This window comes from Corylus avellana, chromosome ca2 (genome assembly GCF_901000735.1).
Source record: "Corylus avellana chromosome ca2, CavTom2PMs-1.0".
In the NCBI taxonomy this organism is placed as follows: Eukaryota; Viridiplantae; Streptophyta; class Magnoliopsida; order Fagales; family Betulaceae; genus Corylus; species Corylus avellana.
The window spans coordinates 3,246,278-3,268,271 of NC_081542.1; the positions used below are offsets into that span (position 1 = coordinate 3,246,278).

At 37.8% G+C, this 21,994-nt stretch overlaps 2 protein-coding genes and 1 long non-coding RNA gene across 3 annotated transcripts; all 3 read right to left on the reverse strand.

Annotated features, from left to right (window-relative positions):
- Window positions 1-140: 140 nt before the first annotated feature.
- LOC132170576 (transcription factor GTE7-like) lies at window positions 141-2,959 on the reverse strand. The gene is made up of 3 exons (XM_059581600.1): window positions 1,247-2,959; window positions 918-1,134; window positions 141-821 (listed from the first exon to the last, which is right to left on the reverse strand). The coding sequence occupies exons 1-3, from the start codon at window positions 2,744-2,746 to the stop codon at window positions 730-732; spliced, it is 1,809 nt and encodes a 602-aa protein (XP_059437583.1). The 5' UTR covers window positions 2,747-2,959; the 3' UTR covers window positions 141-729.
- A 4,334-nt stretch (window positions 2,960-7,293) lies between these two features.
- LOC132171661 (uncharacterized) lies at window positions 7,294-8,295 on the reverse strand. The gene is made up of 3 exons (XR_009439056.1): window positions 8,105-8,295; window positions 7,631-7,715; window positions 7,294-7,498 (listed from the first exon to the last, which is right to left on the reverse strand). It is a non-coding gene; the product is annotated as an uncharacterized LOC132171661 (long non-coding RNA).
- A 3,682-nt stretch (window positions 8,296-11,977) lies between these two features.
- LOC132170955 (probable beta-D-xylosidase 6) lies at window positions 11,978-15,573 on the reverse strand. The gene is made up of 6 exons (XM_059582118.1): window positions 14,726-15,573; window positions 14,453-14,619; window positions 14,257-14,354; window positions 13,804-14,154; window positions 13,021-13,437; window positions 11,978-12,738 (listed from the first exon to the last, which is right to left on the reverse strand). Exons 1-6 carry the CDS (start codon window positions 15,497-15,499, stop codon window positions 12,137-12,139), a joined length of 2,409 nt encoding a protein of 802 aa, XP_059438101.1. The 5' UTR covers window positions 15,500-15,573; the 3' UTR covers window positions 11,978-12,136.
- Window positions 15,574-21,994: the final 6,421 nt, after the last annotated feature.

Genomic DNA, 21,994 nt, shown 5'->3' on the forward strand with positions numbered 1-21,994 from the left:
TCCATAGGTTGGGTTCCATAATAATAATGATTTGTAGTTGGTTTACCTTAAACTTAATGAATCGTGTAGCATAATTCAGTTAATAATAAAACAAGTGAGAAGGCTCAAGGCTAGAGGGGAAAAAAGTGCAAAAAAAAGAGTAAAGTAAAAAAGCTTTAATAAAGTAGTGTTGACAGATAAGGAAAAGGCATGCATTGCCGTGCCCTTCAAAAATAGGGTAAAGAGGTCAAACTATTCATTTGCCTTGTGTTTTAGATGATGATTTTCTTCACTGTACATGTTTTCTGCTATTGCTTCTTCTTGACCACTCTGAAAATCATGTGGTTGTTTTGTATGCTACAAAAAATTATCCCATTTCTTCCTCCTCCTCCCTCCTCCTCTGTTACAGTCCCCCCACTAAAAAAAGAAAAAACCTACACCTACCTCACTACTCTACTCTCTCTCTCTCTCTCTCTCTCTCTCACCTAAGCTTTTTTCTCATTCCTCTCTATCTACTGCTGCTCCTTAACTGGTCATTTACTTTTTACAGAACCACACACCAAAGCAACCCGAGTTTTCCCTCTTCGGCCCCTCGTTCAATCCGGCACCATTGACACCAAAAAGCAACAATGCAAACGAAACCCACTTCCTTAATCTTCTCACCCACTACCGTAGTCTACAATCAATTTCTTCTGGGTAAGCTTGAGCTTCTCCATCTCACAAACTAATCCTACTGCACACTGAAGAACTTCAGCTCCCCTGAGCTTCTTTTGATTCAACAAACGGTGACTGCACGCTGTCCGCATCGGAGTCACTGGCTGAAGAACTCCCAGAATCAGAACCTGCAACACATGCTCAAATTAGCATCTGAAAAGGGGAAAAAACACACCGCAACAGTTCCACCACGAAAACAGAGAAGTTGTGTTAAGTTTCATTACCGCTAGAGGAAGAGGAATCGCTACTAGAGCTTGAACCGCTAGAGCTGCTAGACCCACTACTGGCACAAGCAGTAGCATCCTCTTTGTCAATCACCACAGGTGGAAAGTTTCCCATAGGAATCTCCTCTCCAATGTCCACATCCTCCTCCCCAATTTCCACTTTTTTGCTCTTCTGCGCTGGAACCGCCTCCGCCACCGCCTCGCTCACCACCGGGGACTACAATTCAAAACCAACAACGCCCATACCACTCAAAATCAAGCTTTAAAAACAAAAACAAAAAACCCATAGCCTTCGAAGCACAACATTGCAATGCCATCATTATTATTACCTTGTTTCCAATCTGGGTTTCAGCCGAAACCTGGGTATTGCTGTTGTTTTGAATGAAAAGCCCTTGTCGTTTCAACTTGCTCACCATCTTCTTATGGTACGTCACAAACCGGTCCAGCTCCCAAAGCGTCTCCGTATCGATGGTCTCGATGTCGAGCTCGATCTCGTCGTCCTCCTGCGCTAAATGGCCATTCCTCTTCCGAATAATCTGCACAAACTGCCCCATCTTCTCCTGAGGCAGATTCTGCAGACTCACCCCCAACTTCGCTTTCTCTTCGAAGCTCATCTCCCTCTTGTTCAGATCCTTCGCCTTCGGCTTAGGCAGCTTCACCGGCCTCGCCTTTGGAGCTGGAACCAGAACTGGAGCCGGCATTGGCTGTGGCGGAGCTGGCAGTGGTAATGTCTCTGATTTCTTCGCAATCGCCACCGGCACAGGACCAGATGCAAGCCTCTGTGGCTGTTGAGTCGAAACCCTAGGTCGTGGCTCTTGTATTGTGGTTGAAACTCGGCGCTGTTCGGCCGCAAACTTGTGGTACGCCGGGTTGAACATTTCGTCAAACAAGGATAAGAGCTGGCTCGCCATTAAATTGACATCGGTGCCCTTAGGGTTGTAGGCTAGGGCATTGTTGAAGGTGAGCCTCACGTCGGCCGCGAAATCAAGCGGCGAAGAGTAGATATTCTTGTCCAGATTGGACTTGACGGTGCCGAGATCCATCGGGGCCTTGATGATCTTGTGGTAATCGTGGAGTCCCAGTTTGACGGTGTCAACCGGCGTGTTGAAGACCCATCCGAACTTGTGCTTCATCAGCTTGCTCAAGATCTGAGCACACCGTTTCATCATGATGGCGTTGAGCTTCTCGGTGTCGGGGTGGTCCAGCGCCGGGCGCTTCAGATCTTTGCCCGACCCAAACGGGTTGGGCCGTTTGATGCCAGAGCTCTTCGGACCCGCCTTCTTGGTCTTTCCGGCGGTCAGGAACTCCGACGAGGGATATGCCTGGTTCGCCTTTGGCGTCCTCTTCTCTTTGTGCTTGGGTGAGTCCACAACGTCGTTTAGCTGAAGAGGCGGAGGCTTAGACGCCAGGTATCCGGACCGGGACCCCAAGTCTTCGGAGTCGATCCGGGTCAAGAGGCTCCGGACCTGCTCGAGCTCCGAGATGAGGCGCTTCTTCAGGTCCGCCAGCTCATGCCTCGAGAAGGCCGCGAGATTGAAGGTCACGTGGCCTCCACGTGACTCAGAATCCTTCGTCTCGTTCAGGCTCATCGATTTCCGAGGCGGCGACGCCGTATCGTCAGACACGGACGGCGCCACCGACCCCTTACTCTGCCGGGTTGGGACATATAATTGCCTGCTAAAGCTCGGATTCTGATACGGGTTGGGGTTTGGGTTAGGGTTGAGCTTAAGGAGAGGATTATTGGAGGCTGTGTTGGCGTATTTCCTCATATAAACCTTGCGTTCGCCCCAAGACGGTTCATTTCGACTTGCCAAAAGGGCTGACGCCATTCGAATGGGCCAGATCCGTCAGGTCCCCGGCTAATCGCCGGCGATAAACCTCGACATGATTTGGTCGCCGGGAATTACGTCGGAAATTTCAACGACGACCGGAGGGAAAATAATTCCAAGAAAATGGCAAAACAGGAAAAAGCAGAGAAATGGTGAGATGAAGAGAGAGAGAGAGAGAGAGGGTTTCACAGACCCTCGCCAGAATGAGGAACGAGAGGAGGGGCAGGCCCTCTTCTTAAAGACGTCCAGATCTGCCCGGCCACGTCTCGGGCAGGTTCTCATCCGCTGATCTTCGATCTAGCGGTGTAGATCTATTTTCAACCTGCCCGATCTGTAGTCCGTGCCATCTGTCATCGGTGAGTTCCTGCCTCTTGGTTGGAACACGTGGGATAGTATCAGCCGTTGGGTTGCGGGAGGGAATTTAAAATCTGGGGGGTTTTTCGTTTTGGAGGGCAAAACAAAAACATTTTCGTATTACAAATATTGGGTGGGACCGGGGTCCTGGCGTGGGGCTGACCTGGACGTGGGGTCCGTCTGGTACGATAGGGAAAGAGCCGGCCCCGCCCCGCTAAGATAAATAAATATCTTCTCCCGCCAAAAATCCATCGCTGCTGGATTTTTGCCAGGTCAGCGCCGCAAATGGGCTTTTGATTGGATGCCACGTGGACAGTTAGACGTGGTGATGGTGTTGGGCATGGTCCTCTCTCTGTGTCTCTCAGTGACGCATTGTGGCGTCGATGGATAGGGATTCTGATCTGGTGCGTGTGCGGTGGATGGAGATACTGGGTGCACAGTTTGTGTTTGGGGAGCAATGCATCCTAGGAACTTTTCTATGGTACACGTGGCGAACCACAGTACCATCATCAGATTTATTTTATTAGCCGAAAAAAGGACGAGTTGCCATTAAACGCAACGCAAGCTTGGAAAAAATAAAAAATAAAAACAAAAAACAATTTATCTGATCTGGGCATTACAATTGAATGCCTGAACCAGCTTTAATGGCATTGGCAAGCAGTGGACTTTCAATTGGAAGTTACCATTTATTTTGATTCAATAAAAAACTAAGAAAGAAGGGAGAAAACAAAATTAAAAAATAAAATAAAAATGTATAGAGTAAAGAGTCATTTTCATACTTTAATGAACAAAACAGCCTTTTTTGAATATCACATGTTGCTTTACACATGTAAAGGCAAACAAACATAAACGGTCCGCAGCAAATGGGTAGAAAAGTTTGAACTCTTCAGACTCATATTGTGTCCCGATCGAATTACTAGCAATTTGAGATCTATTAAAGCTAATACAATAAAACAATCTTAGTGCTGGAGATGTAATCACATTAATAACAATAAGAATAGTAAGAATAACGGTAAACCAATAATGGAGGGATGCATCATTTTCATGGGGTTTAATTATTGATTGAAAAGTTGAGTGATTATTTAGTCTTTGTCAAGTGAGTGATTGGGTGATTTAGCAGAATTTATTGGGAAGACTTTGGTTGGTCTTGGTCGTTGGTCGTTGGTCTGAGGGGGTGGGAGGGTGATTGGGTTGCCAGGCCTCCTCATGCTCCCACAGTCCCACTTTTCTTTAAGACTTAAGAAGAGAGTTGGGAATTTATTTATTTATTTATTATTATTTTTTTTTTTTTCGTGAGAGTTATTGAAGTGATGAGTTGGGCGTGGTGATAGAATGATTCTAGTGGCCGATATTATAAAAGTCTAATCAAGTAGAAGACAACACCCTGTTTCAGCTTATATGCCTGTTTTCCTTCATTCCCATCACTTTCTCCTATGGGGATGGATGACACAAGGAGTCCATCCCATGAGACACAAACAAAACTATGAGTTAAAATAACATTTCCCTAACATATGTTTCATATAAATGTTTGAGATCTCGAAGGTTAGAGTAGACAAACTACATACAATTTTTAGGCCCAATCCAAGTTGTTCCTAAGCCAGCCACCAAAATTTTCAGAAGAAAATTCATTAAGATAGCCTCTCAAAACATGATATGACACGTTTTAACACTTTCTTTTTTTTTTGCCTATCAAATACTGTTATTGAGAGCTTGTTTCTCTCTTCAGCGGATTAACTATTTCCCATCTTTTTAGTTTTATATATTTAAGCTCCAACTGTCTTTATTTTCTCTTAAAACAAAGATTGCAAAAGTTGAAAAGATATAGGTAGTGTTTGGCAAACAACATGGCTTTGCCACAGCACTGTGCTATGATTTGGCAAATTTGCTGCAAATTTGATGTAGACCTTGGTTTTTTCTAAAGTGTGTTCTGACTATAGGTGACATGATGGGTCTTAATTGCTGTTTGAAAATTTTGTAAGTATAATTTACATTTTTCTCCTTCAAGATAGAGAACCAAAAATAGTGAAATTTCTTTCTAAATGAGGTGAAATGAGAACCTTTTGGTCATTTTACGAAGTGAATTTGTTTCACTCCTTAAGATAACCACGCCTCAAAAGTTATTTTAAAATTTAGCTTCCCAAGTGCTCAGCCCAATCTGCTTCTCTTGATACAAAGGTTAAAGGGTTTTCGATGTTTAGGCCTCACCCAGGAGGCATTGAAGAGATCATGTGCTTGGATTGCATGTAAGGTTCCCTTAATCATTTCTATATATATATATATATATATATATATATATATACAAAATGGGTCGGTTTGAACCGGATTTTCTTTTTGATCATGTACACATAGGCCTTGCTACGAGTGATTTTTAAGATAATTGTTTTCATCATATAACTTTTAATAAGTTTTCATTAATGCAATTCCAAAACAATATATATATAGAGAGAGAGAGAAATTTTAACCATCTCGCATATAGACAATTACTAATTCCATGCCCTCATAGTTATTAGTATATGCCAACATAAGAATAGATTAATCCAAAAAATATCATGTGGTCTATTTATCATCAGCGTTTAATTTGGTCAGGAGCATCCTTAAAACTCATGTTTTACAGCCCCTAATCCCTGATTGACACTTAAGTAAAAACTCAAAAATTGCACCAAAATAACCTAAGTCCACATGCACTAGATTTGTTAGGGAAAGAAAAAGAGAAAAGCTAAAAGAACTTGAGAAGGGGTCTGGCCAGACCCCTTCGTGAACCACAACACACCCACGCCGGTTTTCGGCCTTTAAGGTGATAAAATTCCTAAAGGATTAACCTTCTTCTACCTTTAGGTTTTAGATTTGAATCCAAAAACGAATTTTAAGGCATTAGAAATGAGTTTTGAGGCATTAAAAATAAGTTTTAAGGCATTATAAACGGATTTTGAGGCGAATTTCGTCGGATCACAACAGGTTTGGAAGCGGGTCATGGCCGAAGAGACCCAGGCCAATGGGTCTGGCCAAACCCACGGCATAGGTCTCAAGCCAGACCCACGGCGTGGGTCTGGCGGCCAAGGATTTTTTGGTATTTTTTTCCACTTTGATTTGTTGTGTTTGTTCTCATTTTGGTTTTTTGCAATTTTCTTAAAATGATGATGTAACACATGCTGATTGGGTGTTGTAAAAGTGATAGTTTGCATGTAGTTTGAAGAGTGATGATAGGGAGCACGCCCGGCGTGCATGAATAGTATGCATGCTAGGCATAAATTTTTTTTTTCTTTATAATTAAAATAAAAAAAATAAAAATAAAAATTTACGCCCAGCGGCTGGGTGGGTGTGCTCTCTATCATCACTCATAATCTGAATCATAAAGGCTCTCTTATCATTAAATTGACTTCACTAAACGAAGGAGAGAAACTTTGTACTTGTGCTTCAAGGCCCATTGTACTTTATATTTAACCTTGTTACCACTTGTTATAGTTAAGGTAATCTTACTTGTTAGAGCACTAATCATAGATTCGTTAAATAGGAAAAACTCTTGAAAGCCCTAAATTGAGGATATCAACTATTATATAATGTTTTCCGACCCTAAATTCCTAATTTTACTCCTTTTCACTATTATAATATTACCCATCTCAGATAACATATAGTATTTTCGAAAACACCATCCAAATTGAGGTGGCATAAAGTCTAGCATGCGCTGGAGCAATGAGCATCATCACATACTCCCATGACACACCCACATGCATATATAATAAATCAACCAAACTTAAATTTCAAAAGGATAATAAATTAATAATTGAGCCCAGCAAACAATTATACAAATCATTTTTTCCATTTAACTAATATATAACTTTTCTTTCTTTCGGCTAAAAGTAGCTCAATGAGTCAATGCCACCGCAAGAATTCTATGAACTGGACCCCACGGTTTTGGAAAAACTGCGCGGCAGTCGCTTGCAGTGAGTTGGGATAAATAACTCATTCTGAAATACGTGCCACTTTGTCAAAGACGAACCCGAGATTGATTGTGAAAGTTGCTCGTCATACTAGCCTCACAAGATTCCTGCAAGTTGGATTTTCTCGTCTCCCAAACAGAATTATCAGTGGAGTCGTTCCCTCATCCACAAAATTTTCCTTTTACTTTCTAAATAAGTATTTTTTTTTAAAAAAAAAAAACACAACATCATAACGGAATTACAAACCACCACAAAGATCAAGAGATAATACAAACTATAAGTTTAAAAGTTCAAGAATAATAAGTGATCCAACACGAACATGCACCTTCAATTATACTATATATATTTATAAGTGGGAAATTATTGGTGCATGGGATTACAGGATGATTAGCTGACAAAGATGATGGAAGGGTCGCAGCAACATTCGTCAATCAGGCAACAGCAACAGAGAGCTGCTAGACTGTAACAAAACAAAACAAAAAAAGAAAGGAATTTTTGTGTAATCAAGCTACTGAGATGTTGTGTTAGATTTTATTTTTAGAATGAAAACAAAATATATCACACGCATGCATGGATTGAGACACTTAATTACCATCCCTCAAGGAAACCTGCTTCTCTTCTGGGCGGTGGAGCAGCATATTGTGGAGGTGCCATTACAGGGGGTCCTTGATAATAACCTGATAAGTAAATAAATTGATTAATAGAAACAGGGGAAGAATTTTTTTGAAACTAAAACCATGTGGGACAAACAATAATTACTCAAAACAGCAACTTATGAGCATACTATGCCAAAAGAAATATACTTACAAAGAGAGATGCATAAAAAGATGAAAACTGATAAATAACCAAAGGTAAAGTTGACCCACTATTTTCCTTTTTCTATTTTGTAGTTACTTCAACTCTAGCTAGCTAGTTCAAAAATCAGGAGAAAGAAGGAAGGATTTGATCCCAGAATGGAAGTAACATAAGAGAAAATATATAGGTAAAGAGAGGAAGGTGGTAGAAACTTGTTTGAAAATAGAAAAGAAAAGATTAATTAAGAAGGAAAAAAAAAGAAAGAGCATACCTTGTGCAGGGTAGGGATATGCATACTTGGGGTCACTCATGTCTGCTTCACAAACACACAGACCAAACCTTTTACCTCTGAATAACAAAGAAAACTGAAGGGTATAATGAAAGTGAGAGTTTTGGGGAAGAGAAATCCTCAAAAAAAAGCCCAGAGCTGGTTTCAAAATTCAACACACACCCACTGCATACATCATCAGCATCTCTCATATATTGGGTTTTGAAAAAGTCTTTTTTCTTTTTCTTTTTCTCTCTCTTACTTTATCTCTTTCTCTCTCTCTCTCTCTCACCCCTGTCTTTTTCTTCTTTAAAAATGATTTGGGCAGTCCAGCATTTTTTTTGTTTATAAATTGAGCACTTTTGCTCCCAGCCAGACACGCCCTATTGCGTTGCAGAGCTCTAGACGTTTGAATTCTGCGCGGTGCCGTCAGAATCAAATAGGTGGCAAGTTTTAAGCGGCATGACACGTGAAAGATTGTACGTTGATCTTGGAATTTTCTAAGGATGACAGCTTGTCATTTAATTTAATTTATTAGAAAAGGCTTGGAGTGCCCAAATCGTGAAATATGATTGTTACTCCTTTTTATCTTGGCCCAGACAGCTGAGCAAAACCCACCTCGGGCGTGACTGGCTGTTTAAATGAAAATAGCTTAGAATTTTTTTTTAAAAAAAAAAACATGAAAATAGCTTAGATTTAGGAGCATGCTCATCTCCATTTTAAATCAAATGGGTAATATTTATTTTAGGAAAAAAATTGTATTTTACCCCCTTAACTATTTATTAATTTATATTTTGACTTTCAATATTTAAAAAATGATATTTGACTTTTAAAAATTTTAAATTGTTGCAATTCAACCATTTTTTTTTTTCAAAATGCTCCCATTCCAAGTTTTTTTTAAAAAAAATTTAAATTTAAAAATTAAGGGGTGGCCGTACACTCCCTAATTTTTTTTTTTAAAAAAAAAACTTGGGATGTGGGCATTTTGGAAAAAAAAAATGGTTAAATTGCAACAATTTAGAAATTTTGGGAGGTTAAATGTCATTTTTTAAACATTGAAGGCTAAAGTGCAAATTGATGAATAATTTAAGGAGGTAAAATATATTTTTCCTTTTATTTTATTAACAGTCACTTGGTGACATTAAGAAAATTCATGAGCTTTAAGCATGCAAGAGGCCCTATTTATGATCTAGGGAAATTAAATGTGAAAACTTATAATAAGCAATTAAATGTGTTTTCTTTATGTATTTTATCATAAGATTAGAATATTGACAACAAAATGATCTTTTATGATATGGTGTAGTAAATTTTATCGAGTGTTGATAGGGGTGTTACAATTTTTTGTCTTTTGAGTCTTTTACAAATGGACATGACAAGTCCCTAAGGAGTAGCTCAATTGGCTGTGAACCACGCCTCATGAAGCGGAGGTCACTAGTTCGAATCCCCCTTCCCCCTTCCCTTGTGTAGACATGTCAAAAAAAAAAAAAATGGACATGACAAACCAAGTGGCATTGGTCAACTACCAAACAATTAAGATTATTAGGCAAATGGATAACAAAATCCACGTGGCAATATTGTGGATTGTTGCGTGAGTTTATGAGGGAGTTATAATATTCCAAATATTTTTCAACTTTATTCGGGGATTGGGAATATAATTGAAAATGAGCTACATTGTTATGTGATGGAGCAAATAGAGGGAACCCAGGAAATTGTATCAACAGGGGTAGGAGTTATCTGGTGGAGTAGTGTTGTACGTACTTTCGGTAGCATATGTATTAATTGACACTTGAGAAAGACAGTTTCTAAATCTTCAAAGTCATATATATATACCCACATCATATGAGGCCTGAGAAATGGATTCTATCTCAATTTGATCATCTGGGGAGTCAAATCTTTCTTTTGATTATCTTTTTTTCTACACGATATAATTTGAATGCACCATTTCGTTCACATCATGAGTTGCGTGTTGAGATAAGGCTAAGAAACCTATGAAATTATTTATTTGAGACCTTAATTAATTAGGTTTATTTATGTATTGTTATACTAAAAGTCTAAAACCCATGTATACTAAACTTGTCAAAATACCATTTTGCTTTTCATTAGAGTGGGCGATTAGAGTGATTACTCTATTTACGCGTAATTATAGTAGCAACTATCCACTGAAAACCAATGACAAGAAAGATTTAGACGATTGCAACCGCAAACGCTCTCTAAACTCTGGATGAGTCATAGTTTGACTTAACTACATCAAGACGTAAGTGAAATCCAAAATAATTTACACTAATCAGACAAAATTTTATTACGAGAGTCGAACCCATACCCTTGTTATAGGTTTCGTAATCTTACTTGTGATACTTATCACTCTCAGTCTCTCATTAATCTTGTAAGAATCTACTTTTCTTCGTGAGTTCAAAAGTATTGATCTGTTTTTTATCTTTTTTTCTAAGGGTGGTGGAAAGAGGAAAAGAAAAAGAAGGGCTTATGATGTTAACCTGGTGAGGAATACGGAAAGGTTGCATGCATGCATGGTGCTCAAACTCAAAGGGACTCTTTTTGATCTGGCATTTCACTTTATATAACCAAATTAGGCCGTATTAATCCTATATATATATATATATATATATATATATATATTTGATCGTGAGCAGAAGCATCTACAAAAGTAATAATTATATATGATGGATAGGGGTAATTAGTTTTCGTCATGTGTTAACTAACCTACTTAAATTAACCACGTATTTGTTGTGATATACGAACACCAACCCCCATCCTCCATTATTTTCGTCACGTCATGCTTTACCAAATCATATGGCAGGAGGTGCTTGTCTATATATCAATATGCCCGATTGATATAGACAAACCGTGTAGGTCAAGAGAGAGAGTGATAATAATATGTAACCATAATTTTGACTATGTTCGGGATTTTGCTCATGGGATACTAGTATAGAGTAGCTTTGTGGACCAATTGTGGTTGCCTTACTCTTGAGCTTCAGTTAGAGCCTGAAGATGTTTTGAGAATAAAGAAATCTTCTCTTAACAGTTAACATGATGTACTGTGGCCTATAAAAAGTCCTTAAAATAGACTTGACAGTCTAGTTCCAAGTAGAAAATTGAATCACTCATTTAATGCAAATTGTATGTCTGACGTTTGAGCCGGTCACACCTCATTTAAACTTTTCTATAGAGACGTGTTTAAACTGACTTAAGATGAGATTGAAACGAGTTGTTTCATAAAATCTTAGTTTAGTTAGGGACCACTTGGCTTAGAGGACATTGTGACAGGATAGCTTTCAACTATTACACGCCACTCGGCCATCAAATGTGGAAGACAACCTAAAATGAGGAGTTAAAGGCATGTAAAATCTCTCTTGGACTCTCAATCTCTCTCAACTGATCCTTAACTCTCCTCTTCTTGTCTTCACAAATATATTGATTTAGGCATCGAAGTTATTCCTTGCCAACCCACTTTGGCAAGCTCTAATGTCTTTTCCTTCCTTTTATTCACAAGTAAAAAGAATTTAATGTGCTTAAGCTTCCAGAGTTTATCTCATGGCTAAATAAAAATATTTCCCATTGACATCCTCATTGTTGGACGCCTTGATTAACGTTGGCACAAGTAAGCATAAAGTCTGATCATATTTTCATTTTCTCAGGAAACATTGACTGCTAAACCGTTTTTTTTTTTTTTTTTTGGTCTTCCGTTCTAGCAAGTTTTGCAGGTAGAATATGCTCTGTTCTGAAAAGTAAAAAACCATGTTCCAATTCCATTGTGCTATACAGCCTATACTGCAATTCTACTTCATTGAGCTATAGCATTTGATATCATAGAGTATAAACAATCACAAGATTTTCAGAATCTGGGGCCAATGAAAAGTAAAAAACCATGTTCCAACTTTTTCAACATTATACCTTTTTTCAAGCAATGCAGGCGCTTCAATAAATAGAATATGTTGCTTGAAAAAAAAAAAAAAAAAAAAAGAAGAGAATATTCTGCTTATATACAAAGACAGCTCCCATTGTGAATCATAAATGGCCTTAATCAGTTTGAATTGAGATAACATGCTCCAAATTATCTCCCAGCATTAGTACATGGTCACCCAAGGGAATTATCATTTTTCCATCCTCATTGGCAAAGCTAAGATGTTGACAAGGATCTACTAAGATGCTTGTTTGAGTAGACCCATATGATATGGAATGCACACGATCAAATCCAATTAGCTGTTTTTCTGGAGTGCCTCTAAAAACTTTTGCCACTCTAGAGAACAACATCACAACATGGCTTCCGTCCATATCACCCAGGTTCATAACAGAGATCTGCACATGGAATCTCAGCGAATTGCAAGATTCAACCTCGTCAATGTGAATAAGATCAGGTCCATGCCCTGCCTGGTGCAGAATGTTCTTCCTTGAACCAGCCTTGAGAGATCCCAATAAACTAATTTTGTTTGGCACTGATAAGAACTTGCAAGTGAAATTGGTGTAGCTTAAGCCATGTCCAAATCCATAGAGTCTACTACCAGTGTAAAATCTGTAGGTTCTTCCAGGATAACCACGAGAAGGATCAGCCCGCATGTTCATATCATTCATGGGTACGCTGGTGAATGCCTCAGGATACCAAGTCATGGGCAGCCTTCCACCTGTTATTCAGATCCAAATGTTCCAATAAATTTCTGCATTAGAAATAATCTCAAGTATTTAAGTTCCACAGCAATGAGACAATCTTAATTCATTTCACAGCATTCAAGTTAAGAGTCTTGTCTCCAAATCATGCGAGTATTGCAGCGAATGACTCATTTCCACTTGGTTTTTACTTCTGCCAGTGATACTATTTAAGAGGAGAGATTCATAACTTTAGATGCCATGACAAGGATAATTTAGAATCATGCTGTGCATACAAAACTACTGTTTTTGATACCAACCAGGATTATAATCTCCAAAGACGACTTCTGCAAGTGCTTTTCCTCCGGCTTCACTGGGGTAACCAGTCCAGAGAATGCTCGCAACTCGTGGATCTTCCTCGGCAAATGATACATCAAGGGGTCCACCTCCAGTAAGAACTAGAATCACTGGTTTTTTACTTGCAGCGGCTACGGAGGACACAAGGGCCATCTGTTTACCAGGCAAGAGAAGACTAACTCGGTCTTGATCTTCTGTTTCTTGGGACAAATCCAGCCCAGCAACTATGATAACAAAATCAGCTTCTTTGGCAGTAGCCACGGCTTCATCAAATCCATCATCAGAATCACAAGATACATTAAAGCAACCATCCACAAATGACGTCTTCTTTATGTGTACTTGAAATCTCTCATAAATACTCTTTGGGTAGCAAGGAACTCCTACATAGTTAATAAACCGCTATAAAGCATTTAGCACAGTTGCCAACATGAAGTTCAATTATTTAATTTAATTTTTATTGCTAAGCATTTTGAAGAGCTATACATTTGCTGCATAATTGAGAAGTGGTATCCACAAAAACATAAGTAGGAACATTGAGCATTTACTAAGAAAAACAAAGAGAATGAAAGGAGGAAGACATGATGTAGTCAAACAGAGAAGGGTGGGTGAAAATTCTACAAGTCTGACAGTCCCAAACACTTGGCTAAGAGCATTAAATCAGAAAGCCAATAACTGAAAATAAGATATATACATAATTCGAAACTTAGATGAACCCATTTACCATACATTCATATGGGAAACCATACCTGTGTAGCCACCACTTAGTAGGCTTGCATTGTTTGCCATTGGACCTATAACAGCCAGCGAAGTCACAACATTTTTATCCAAAGGCAAGAACTTTTTATCATTTTTCAGAAGAACAATTCCCTGCCTTGCTGCTTCAAGTGCCAGTGTCTTGTGCTCCGACGTACAGACATCATCAGGTCCCAACTTTCCGAATTTCCCTTTCCTGGGATCTCCATCAAACAGCCCGAGACGGAGTTGAACCAAGAAAAGATTGAGAAGGGCTCTGTCTATGTCTTCTTCTTGCACCTTCCCCATTTCAATCGCAGATTGTGTTTTTCGAAGCAAATATGTTCCGCAATTAATATCCATTCCTACAATCAAAACTTATATTGTAACTTCTGGTGGGGAAAGATCAATTGGCTTTATAACTAAAATTGTCAAAGAGTACAATGAAAACTAATCGTTAAAAAGACCTGCTTTTAGGACAAGAGCAACGCCATCCTCAGGGGTTTTTGTGTAATTCTGATATTCATAAACCGTGGCCACAGCATCACAGTCTGAGGTGATATACCTGTACTGCCACCAAGGGTTACATACGCATATATGAGATTTACGGTCAATCAAGTTTGAATGTTCAATTTTTCATTCAAATCAAATAAAGAACTTTACCCGTTGAAGCCCCATTCAGTTCGAGCTTTTTGTAAAAGATCCCCTCGCGCGCAAGCAGGAACTCCATTAATTGCATTGTAAGAACACATTAAGCAGCTTGCTTTGCCTTTTTGAATGCAACTACGAAATGGCGGCTGATAAGTGTCCTCCAAATCTTGCTCAGAAACCTACAATCAAAAGCGAAACAAGCTAAAACAGACTAAACCCAGATGAAATTGACTAACATACTATAAAAAAATAATAATAGTAAAAATTGAGAGGAATAAATGTTACCACAGCGTTGAAGCTATATCTACTAAAATTGTGCCACTTGTCCAAGTCATAAGCAGTGAAATGCTTGCAACAAGCAGAGACCATTAGCCCTCCACTCCCATCATAACCTTTCATTGCTTTCAATACTCTTTTACCCACAAACCCATCCCTAATTTCACCTCTAGCTTTCCGATTCCCGCCCTGAAAGCCCCTCACGAACTCCACAGCATAAGCTGAAGCGACCATAGGGTCTTCCCCCGGCGTTTCTTGGCCTCTCCCCCATCTGGGGTCCCTGAAAATATTGATATTGGGTGCCCAGAACGTCAACCCAGCTTGTCCAACGTTGTACATTGCTCTGGCCTCAACGGCAATGGCGGATCCGATCAAGAACCAGAGGCTTCTATTGAAAGTAGCGGCCGTGACAAGGACTTGAGGGAAGCTGGTGGCTGAAGCAATCTTCCCATCGAATGAGACTCCCGGGCCATTGGTGGCGACACCGTGGAGGGACTCCGACCACCATTCATAGGCGGGTATGCCAAGCCTTGGGATGCCGGAGGCGTTGTTCGTGAGCTGCTGGATCTTTTCCGGGAGGGTGAGGAGGGAGATGAGGGACTGAGCTCTGGCAGTGATGGGGAGGGAGACATCGCAGAAGGGATAGGAATTGTGGTGGGGTGGCTTGCATGGGAACCGGAGGTGTGGATTTGGTGTCGTCAGAGTAATTGGTTTGGAGATGGAGGTGGAGAATTTGAGGAATTCTAGGAAAAAGAAGAAGAGGTATCTCCATTGGGAAGACATCTATCTGGGAGGGGCTTTTTGGATCTGACTTCTGAATTATATTTTGGATTTTCTAATTTTAGCTTTTGGGTAGTTTTGAGTAATTTGCTTTGAAACATGCAAGAAAGATTTTTTTTTTTTTTTAAGAAGATTGATAATTATTTATTTATTTATTTTTAAACAAGAAGACAAAAGGTTGGTTGCTTTATATTGTCATATGATTTTTTTTTTTGTTTTTTTTTTTAATGTGTATGCAAAAAATGAAAAACGGATTCAAACAAGTGACTTCGATTTCATGAGACGTGATCTCGAACTATCCTTCGGGGACATATTGTAATATAATCATTATGATGGAAATTCACATTTTGTATAGCATATGGATTGTGTGACCTATTGAAATAATAGAAGTCTTTGATTGATCCAAAAATTAAGATTGTTATTAGGTTTTTCTGATACCCAAAAAAAATGATAATTATATCTACACTATTACTCTAAAAGATTTAGTTGAAATTACAAGTAGAACTCCTTCAAATTATTAATAAGGTTTAGTCTCATATAATAAAGAATTAATATAAAATTTCTCTATCGTGAAACTGACTTTTTGGAATGTCACGCATCTTACATTTCCACATTATTCAGCCTTAATTGCTTTAGGTTGTTGGGGAGTTGGGACAAAAAAAAAAGAGGTTGTTGGGGAGTCTTTCTTGAAACATATATGATCTCAGCCTTGCACGCCTAAAATTCCTCAAACTTTGGGCTTGGAATGGCGTTGAACTGGTTACGTATTGTCTCAATCCAGCCCAAGACTTGGGCCTCATAGAATAAAGAAGCCCAACTTTCTTATTATGGAGTTTGATGCGCCGAAGATTGGATTTTATTGGGCCTCATAGAATAAAGAAGAGTTGGATGGGCCGAAGATTGGATTGTGTGGTATGATATTCTCAATGACAGGCTGACAGTTACACCAGCAACCTCAAGCAGTCAAGCACATGTTCTAATAACTTTTCAATTGTGGGTGCCAATTAGCTTAATTGGTAAACTTTTCATCATAAATCAAAAGCTGGTAAAACTAAGATTTAGAGTTTAGAGTTTAGGCCGGTGCAAAATCAGGATTTTTTACATGAAGAGTTTGCTTCATAAATACATAAATCATACAAAGAGTAGCAGAGTAAAAAACTAAATCATTTAGCTATCTAGAAAGTGAAAAAGTCATCATTGACAGGGCCATAAAATAAGTTCGCCCTTGGATTTAGGGTTTTAATCTTTATCACGAAATGGCCCGACCAACAATACGACCCTTGCTCTTATCCAAAATTTTTTTAGATATCTATGTTGGTTAGGTAAACTAATCCATGTGGCCACAAATCGTGGTCCATTTTACCAAGATAATATGTAAACAGCATGTGAAGATATTCCTGTCAGATTTTTTTGAGTGAAGATACAAAGCTAGCCAGAATACTACAAATTAGACAAACGGAACGTGGGGCTGAACACTTTCTCCAACCCAGTTTGATATATAAATCCAAAGAAAAAACAGGAAAGAAAAGGCAGTTTGCAACAGCTTGATTTTATTTTAATTTTGCTGCATGAAGCCACCATATAAAACAGGGATATTAAATGCCTGCTGTGCTTGTATTTTTGGACTCTTTGCATGAAAAAGGAATGTCTTCTGGTACTTCTTCCTTTCGGAGGTTGTGCCCTCAAGGAATCATTTTCCTCACCTTTATTCATCTGCTAACAATTAATCTTGGACCACCTTAAAATAGTACAGTTTGTTCAACCAAAATGACAAAATGAGCATCCTCCTGAATATCTAGAAAACGTACATTAAATCTTCTGATCAACAAGGTTTTGCATTTATGGCATCCTCATCACCCTCCTTCATCAATGCTAGCTGCTCGCATCCACCCTCCCAACACTTTTCTCCTTTCAAGAATGAAACTTCAATGCTCCAAGGATTGAAATTCCCTACAATTTTCTGTTCGGAATACAATTGCAATCGTGTCCAAGCACTTGTTTGGATAGGTGGAGCCTCTTACAATTTCAATGCTAGATGATCTCAATAGATAGACAAGGTCATTAATACTTGAACCTGCAATATATGACTTTTTTTTTTTTTTTGGTCTTGGGTCCGAATTAAGCATGACAAAATGCAACTCATGATCACAAAAGAAAAAATAAATAAAATCTTTTGCTAATAATTTAAATTATTTTATCATTTCCAAACAAATTAAGAAGCTTCAAGTCCCCAAAACTTGAGCAGTCAACAAAAGGTAGCTGGAGCCCTACATGATGATAAGCAACAAAGCAATATCATATTAATTTAACAAATATATTTCGATGAAGCTGTACATCTTGTTGGGTTAGGCTTTGTATTTTCCTAGTCCCTACTTCCCTAACATAATTGCTTAACTCCAGAGAGACACAAATAATATAGATTTTTTTTTTTTTTTGATGAATAATAATATATATAGAATATAGAAATTTCATGAAACACGTTTTTTGTTTCACATAACCTGGTCATTTGCACAATGCATAAACTAGGGGTCAACTTTATGCATAAACTAAGACTTTCAAGAAATTAAGATCAGAATTTTCTACAACAACATATCTTTAAAAAGGCATAATTATACATTTGACTATTTATTTAATTAAGATGAAACCTGTTGGAACTAGTGACTCATATTAGAACACCAGTGGTGGGCCAAGTAGACGAAGCGAAGTGAACAGGTTTTCCAAAATACGTCAGTACAATTAGGGTTTTCCTATATATATGTTATGATGTAATCCTGAATCATTAGTAGCAAAATGCAGCCACACTCTCTGTGGACGTAGACACATTGCCGAACCATGTTAAATCTATATTTCGACTATTTCTTAATCTCTCTTTTCGATTCTATAGTATTCACTATTGTTGTGCAGGGTAACATCAAAGCTTTTCCTTTATATAATCTCTTGAGATATACAAATAGAGAAATAGAAAGTAATAAACCATAATAAGATGAAGATAATGTACTTAAGTAAATATATCAAAAAATTTAAAATTTATAGTTTTGCACTTAATTATTCGCTTGAGGCTATTGTTAATATCAATTTTCTTTTTTTTTTTAAAAAAAAAAATGTAAGGTAATTCAAATTTAATAAAGTTAGATTAATAATTGTATTTCTTTAAGGCTTTTGAAATTTTTTCTTAAATTTGTTTTATGAAATCGGATCAAGTAGTTTAAGAAAGGTTATCAAAAAAAAAAAAAAAAAAGCACATGAAACTTATGTCTAAAAGATTTATATAAACTATATATGACTAAATAATTAATTAAAATAATGATGATATATATAATACGGAGAGATCAATGATTATGTTTTAAAGAGAGAGTAATTGTGTTTTGCAAAGACAGACATGGGGCGACCGTACCCCTGATTAAGGAGGAGAGTTTGAAAGAGAGAAAGAAAGAGAGAGTGCAGGAATTCCTACAATGAGTCCCACGTTTTAGCTAAGTTGTGTCATGTGAGTCCAACTATTTCATTTTAAAACCATGAAAAATGCTAAACACACTTCATTTTATTCTTACCTTTTATAAAAGCTCCGTGACATATAGTGATAGGGTGTTGCGACGTCATCCAAAAAAATTGCCCATTCTTCCACCAAAGCCATTGAAGGTGGTTGCAATCTCCTCTAGGCCCATCAAGGGCAGTCGTATCGTGTGATCTGGCGGTTGTGACCACCATATCTCTCTTATCTAGTGACTGCAAAACCAAATCAAATGATCCTAACTGTTACAATATTGTAGTCAGAGGTGATGCTGACCAAAAGATGGGGGGAGGGGGGTTAAATTTTTGTCTTAGAAAGTATAAAAAATGAAGTAAAATGAGGGTATTTATAATATCAGTACTTAATAATAATTAGGTAACACCATATTTTGGTGGCTAAGGCATGCATGTATAATGGCTAGAGGGATGACATGAAATAAACAGATTTATTAATTTCAACTCAGCTAAATGTTAGTTAGATCAGATTGATTAATTTCAATCTTCCCCATGATTGAAAGCGGTGAAAGATTGCCAAAACTTTCAAATTCTATATGCAAAATGTATGTCCAGAATATTGCTTGGTAATTAATGACTATATATCATTCATGAGTTGGATTAATAATGGGTTTGAATTTCACATGAATCATAATTAGGGTGTATTCGGTAACTAAGACACGTGAACATATATTGGCAATGCATAAAAAGACACCAAAGTTTCAACAAGATCAGAAAAAAAAAAGATAGAATTTCTATAAGGTTCGATTGAGTTAGGGCCCTGCATGAACTTAGGGTTTTTAAGTATGCTACAACCCTAGGCAATTTTCCACCGCTGGAAATGTGGTTTAGCTATGTCATGCGTTAATGGCATTTGTGAAAAGTCTCCTCAGGTTAATCACAGTGTCGTAAAAAAACAAAAGGGAAAGGCATAATGGGGACTAAATACAAAAATCTAGTTAGGGTTTTGGGAGACAAGGTGATCACGTGTCTATTTAAGAGCTGTTGATATATAGCTGGCCTGGGGTTCTTGTCCTAAACAAATTGAACTAATTCTTCGATCAGCTAGACACGATCATTACCAAGCATTGAAGCATCTTCAAGGAGTACTTGTAATGGCAAGTATAATGATTAGAAATTGACTAGTTTCTTGTGATTGATAGGAAGAATGAAGATGGAAGAAAAAAAATAGTGCTTCAACATTTGACTTCTCTCTGTGTCATGTGGTTCTTTTGTGCTCAAACCCTTGAGAGAGCCCATATTGACTTGTATTAAAGGACTGTTACTGCTGAGTGCTGACTGCTTTTTCCTTTATCGATCACCTTCATGATGATATGCTGTAAAGTTTGACAATAAAATATTCTTCTCATCATTACCGAGCATATGCATGTTAGATTCTGGTTCTTCTGGAAATTTGTCATGAAAAAGCTGCAGAGCTACCAATTAAGCTAGTTGCAGCTGCGAGCACCACAAAGCTAGCTCAATACTTGTATGCAATTAGCCAAGTTTGGTTTATAATGGCTATATTATCAAGAACTTCTCGATGCCAAAGCAGAGGTTAGAGTGACTAATTACCAAAGAAACACCAGCTTAATTTATATGGATCATAGCTTTGAATATAAGTTTTTTTCTTTCTTTTTCTTTTTGCTTGGATGGTCAAAATTTTCTTTTGAGCTACTTTTGAAGAACATCTGCCTTTAGGATCGAAGGTTTCCTTTATAAAATGAAATGTTAGGGAGATTTGCACTTTGTGGAGTCTTTTAATTAATGAGCCCATAATGTAGTATTTATGTTGGGACATTACTCAATTTAAAAAGCTTAAATCTATTGGTATGAGTTCATGAACAATACTATATTAACTACTTATGCTATGGGATTCAATCTTTTCTACGTATATATGCATATATGCTCAACAACTTTTCTCCTCTCTAGAATCGCTTGTGTATTATGTAAAAATAGAACTGCATATTTGTTTCTACTCTAAGAATTCTTGTATGTCCCTCTGCCACTTCACCATTTTGGCTCTAATCCCACTTGTTAGTGAGATTGTCACCTTAGGGAGTCTTTCAGTGAGACTATAATATAACATGTTGGGATATCACTCAACCTAATAGCTTAAACCTATGAGTTTTGGTCCATGTGTATACTTAGCATAAAATTAACCAGATAAGAGTTTAATTGCTTACTTAATTGATTTGAAGTTCCCCATCATCAAATTTTAATGTCCTAAAATAAGTATCGAGCGCCCAGGAAGACCAAATTTCTTATATATAAAACAAAGCTTTACCCCTGGCACCTTGGGCGATACTTATAACACACTTCAATCGGGGACAACCCATCCTTGTATGGAGGGAACCTTCAAAGGGGCCCCAAACCACCGAACAACGATGGCTCACTACCTTCACTTAGGATGCACCACACTCGCTTCAAGAATCTCAGTACCCGTAATACATTCTTATGCGGGCAGCACTAAACTATCGGCTAAGTCGGTTACCGAGCATAGGGCAGCTAAGAAAGTCATAACACTAATAAGGCTAAGGTCCACCCTTATAAAATTATTCAAAATAATCGAGTTGATTATGAAAGCTTGAAGTCCTCACAAGATGATGTCCATAATCAATTGTAGATTTGTATTGTTAAATCAGCATTTGTTCCAAAAGTTTAAGTTAAGCTTATAAGACCTCACTTATGAGTTCAAACTTCCCCTTAATAATATTGATTCCCAACACATCAAATAATATTTAATTAAAATGAGAGGTAAATGAAGAATACCAAGGTTCAATTAATATTTAATTAAAAACAAAAGGTGAATAACAAATACAATATTGTTTGAACTTATGATATTTCTTCTGATACTGTGTTAAATCACTATTTATCCAAAAAATTTAAACTTATAAAAAATAGCTTGTTTAATTGTTTAATTAATATCGTAACATTTACAAATGCGACTTTCTTAAAACCAATAAATTAAACTTACCTATCCACCTTGTATTT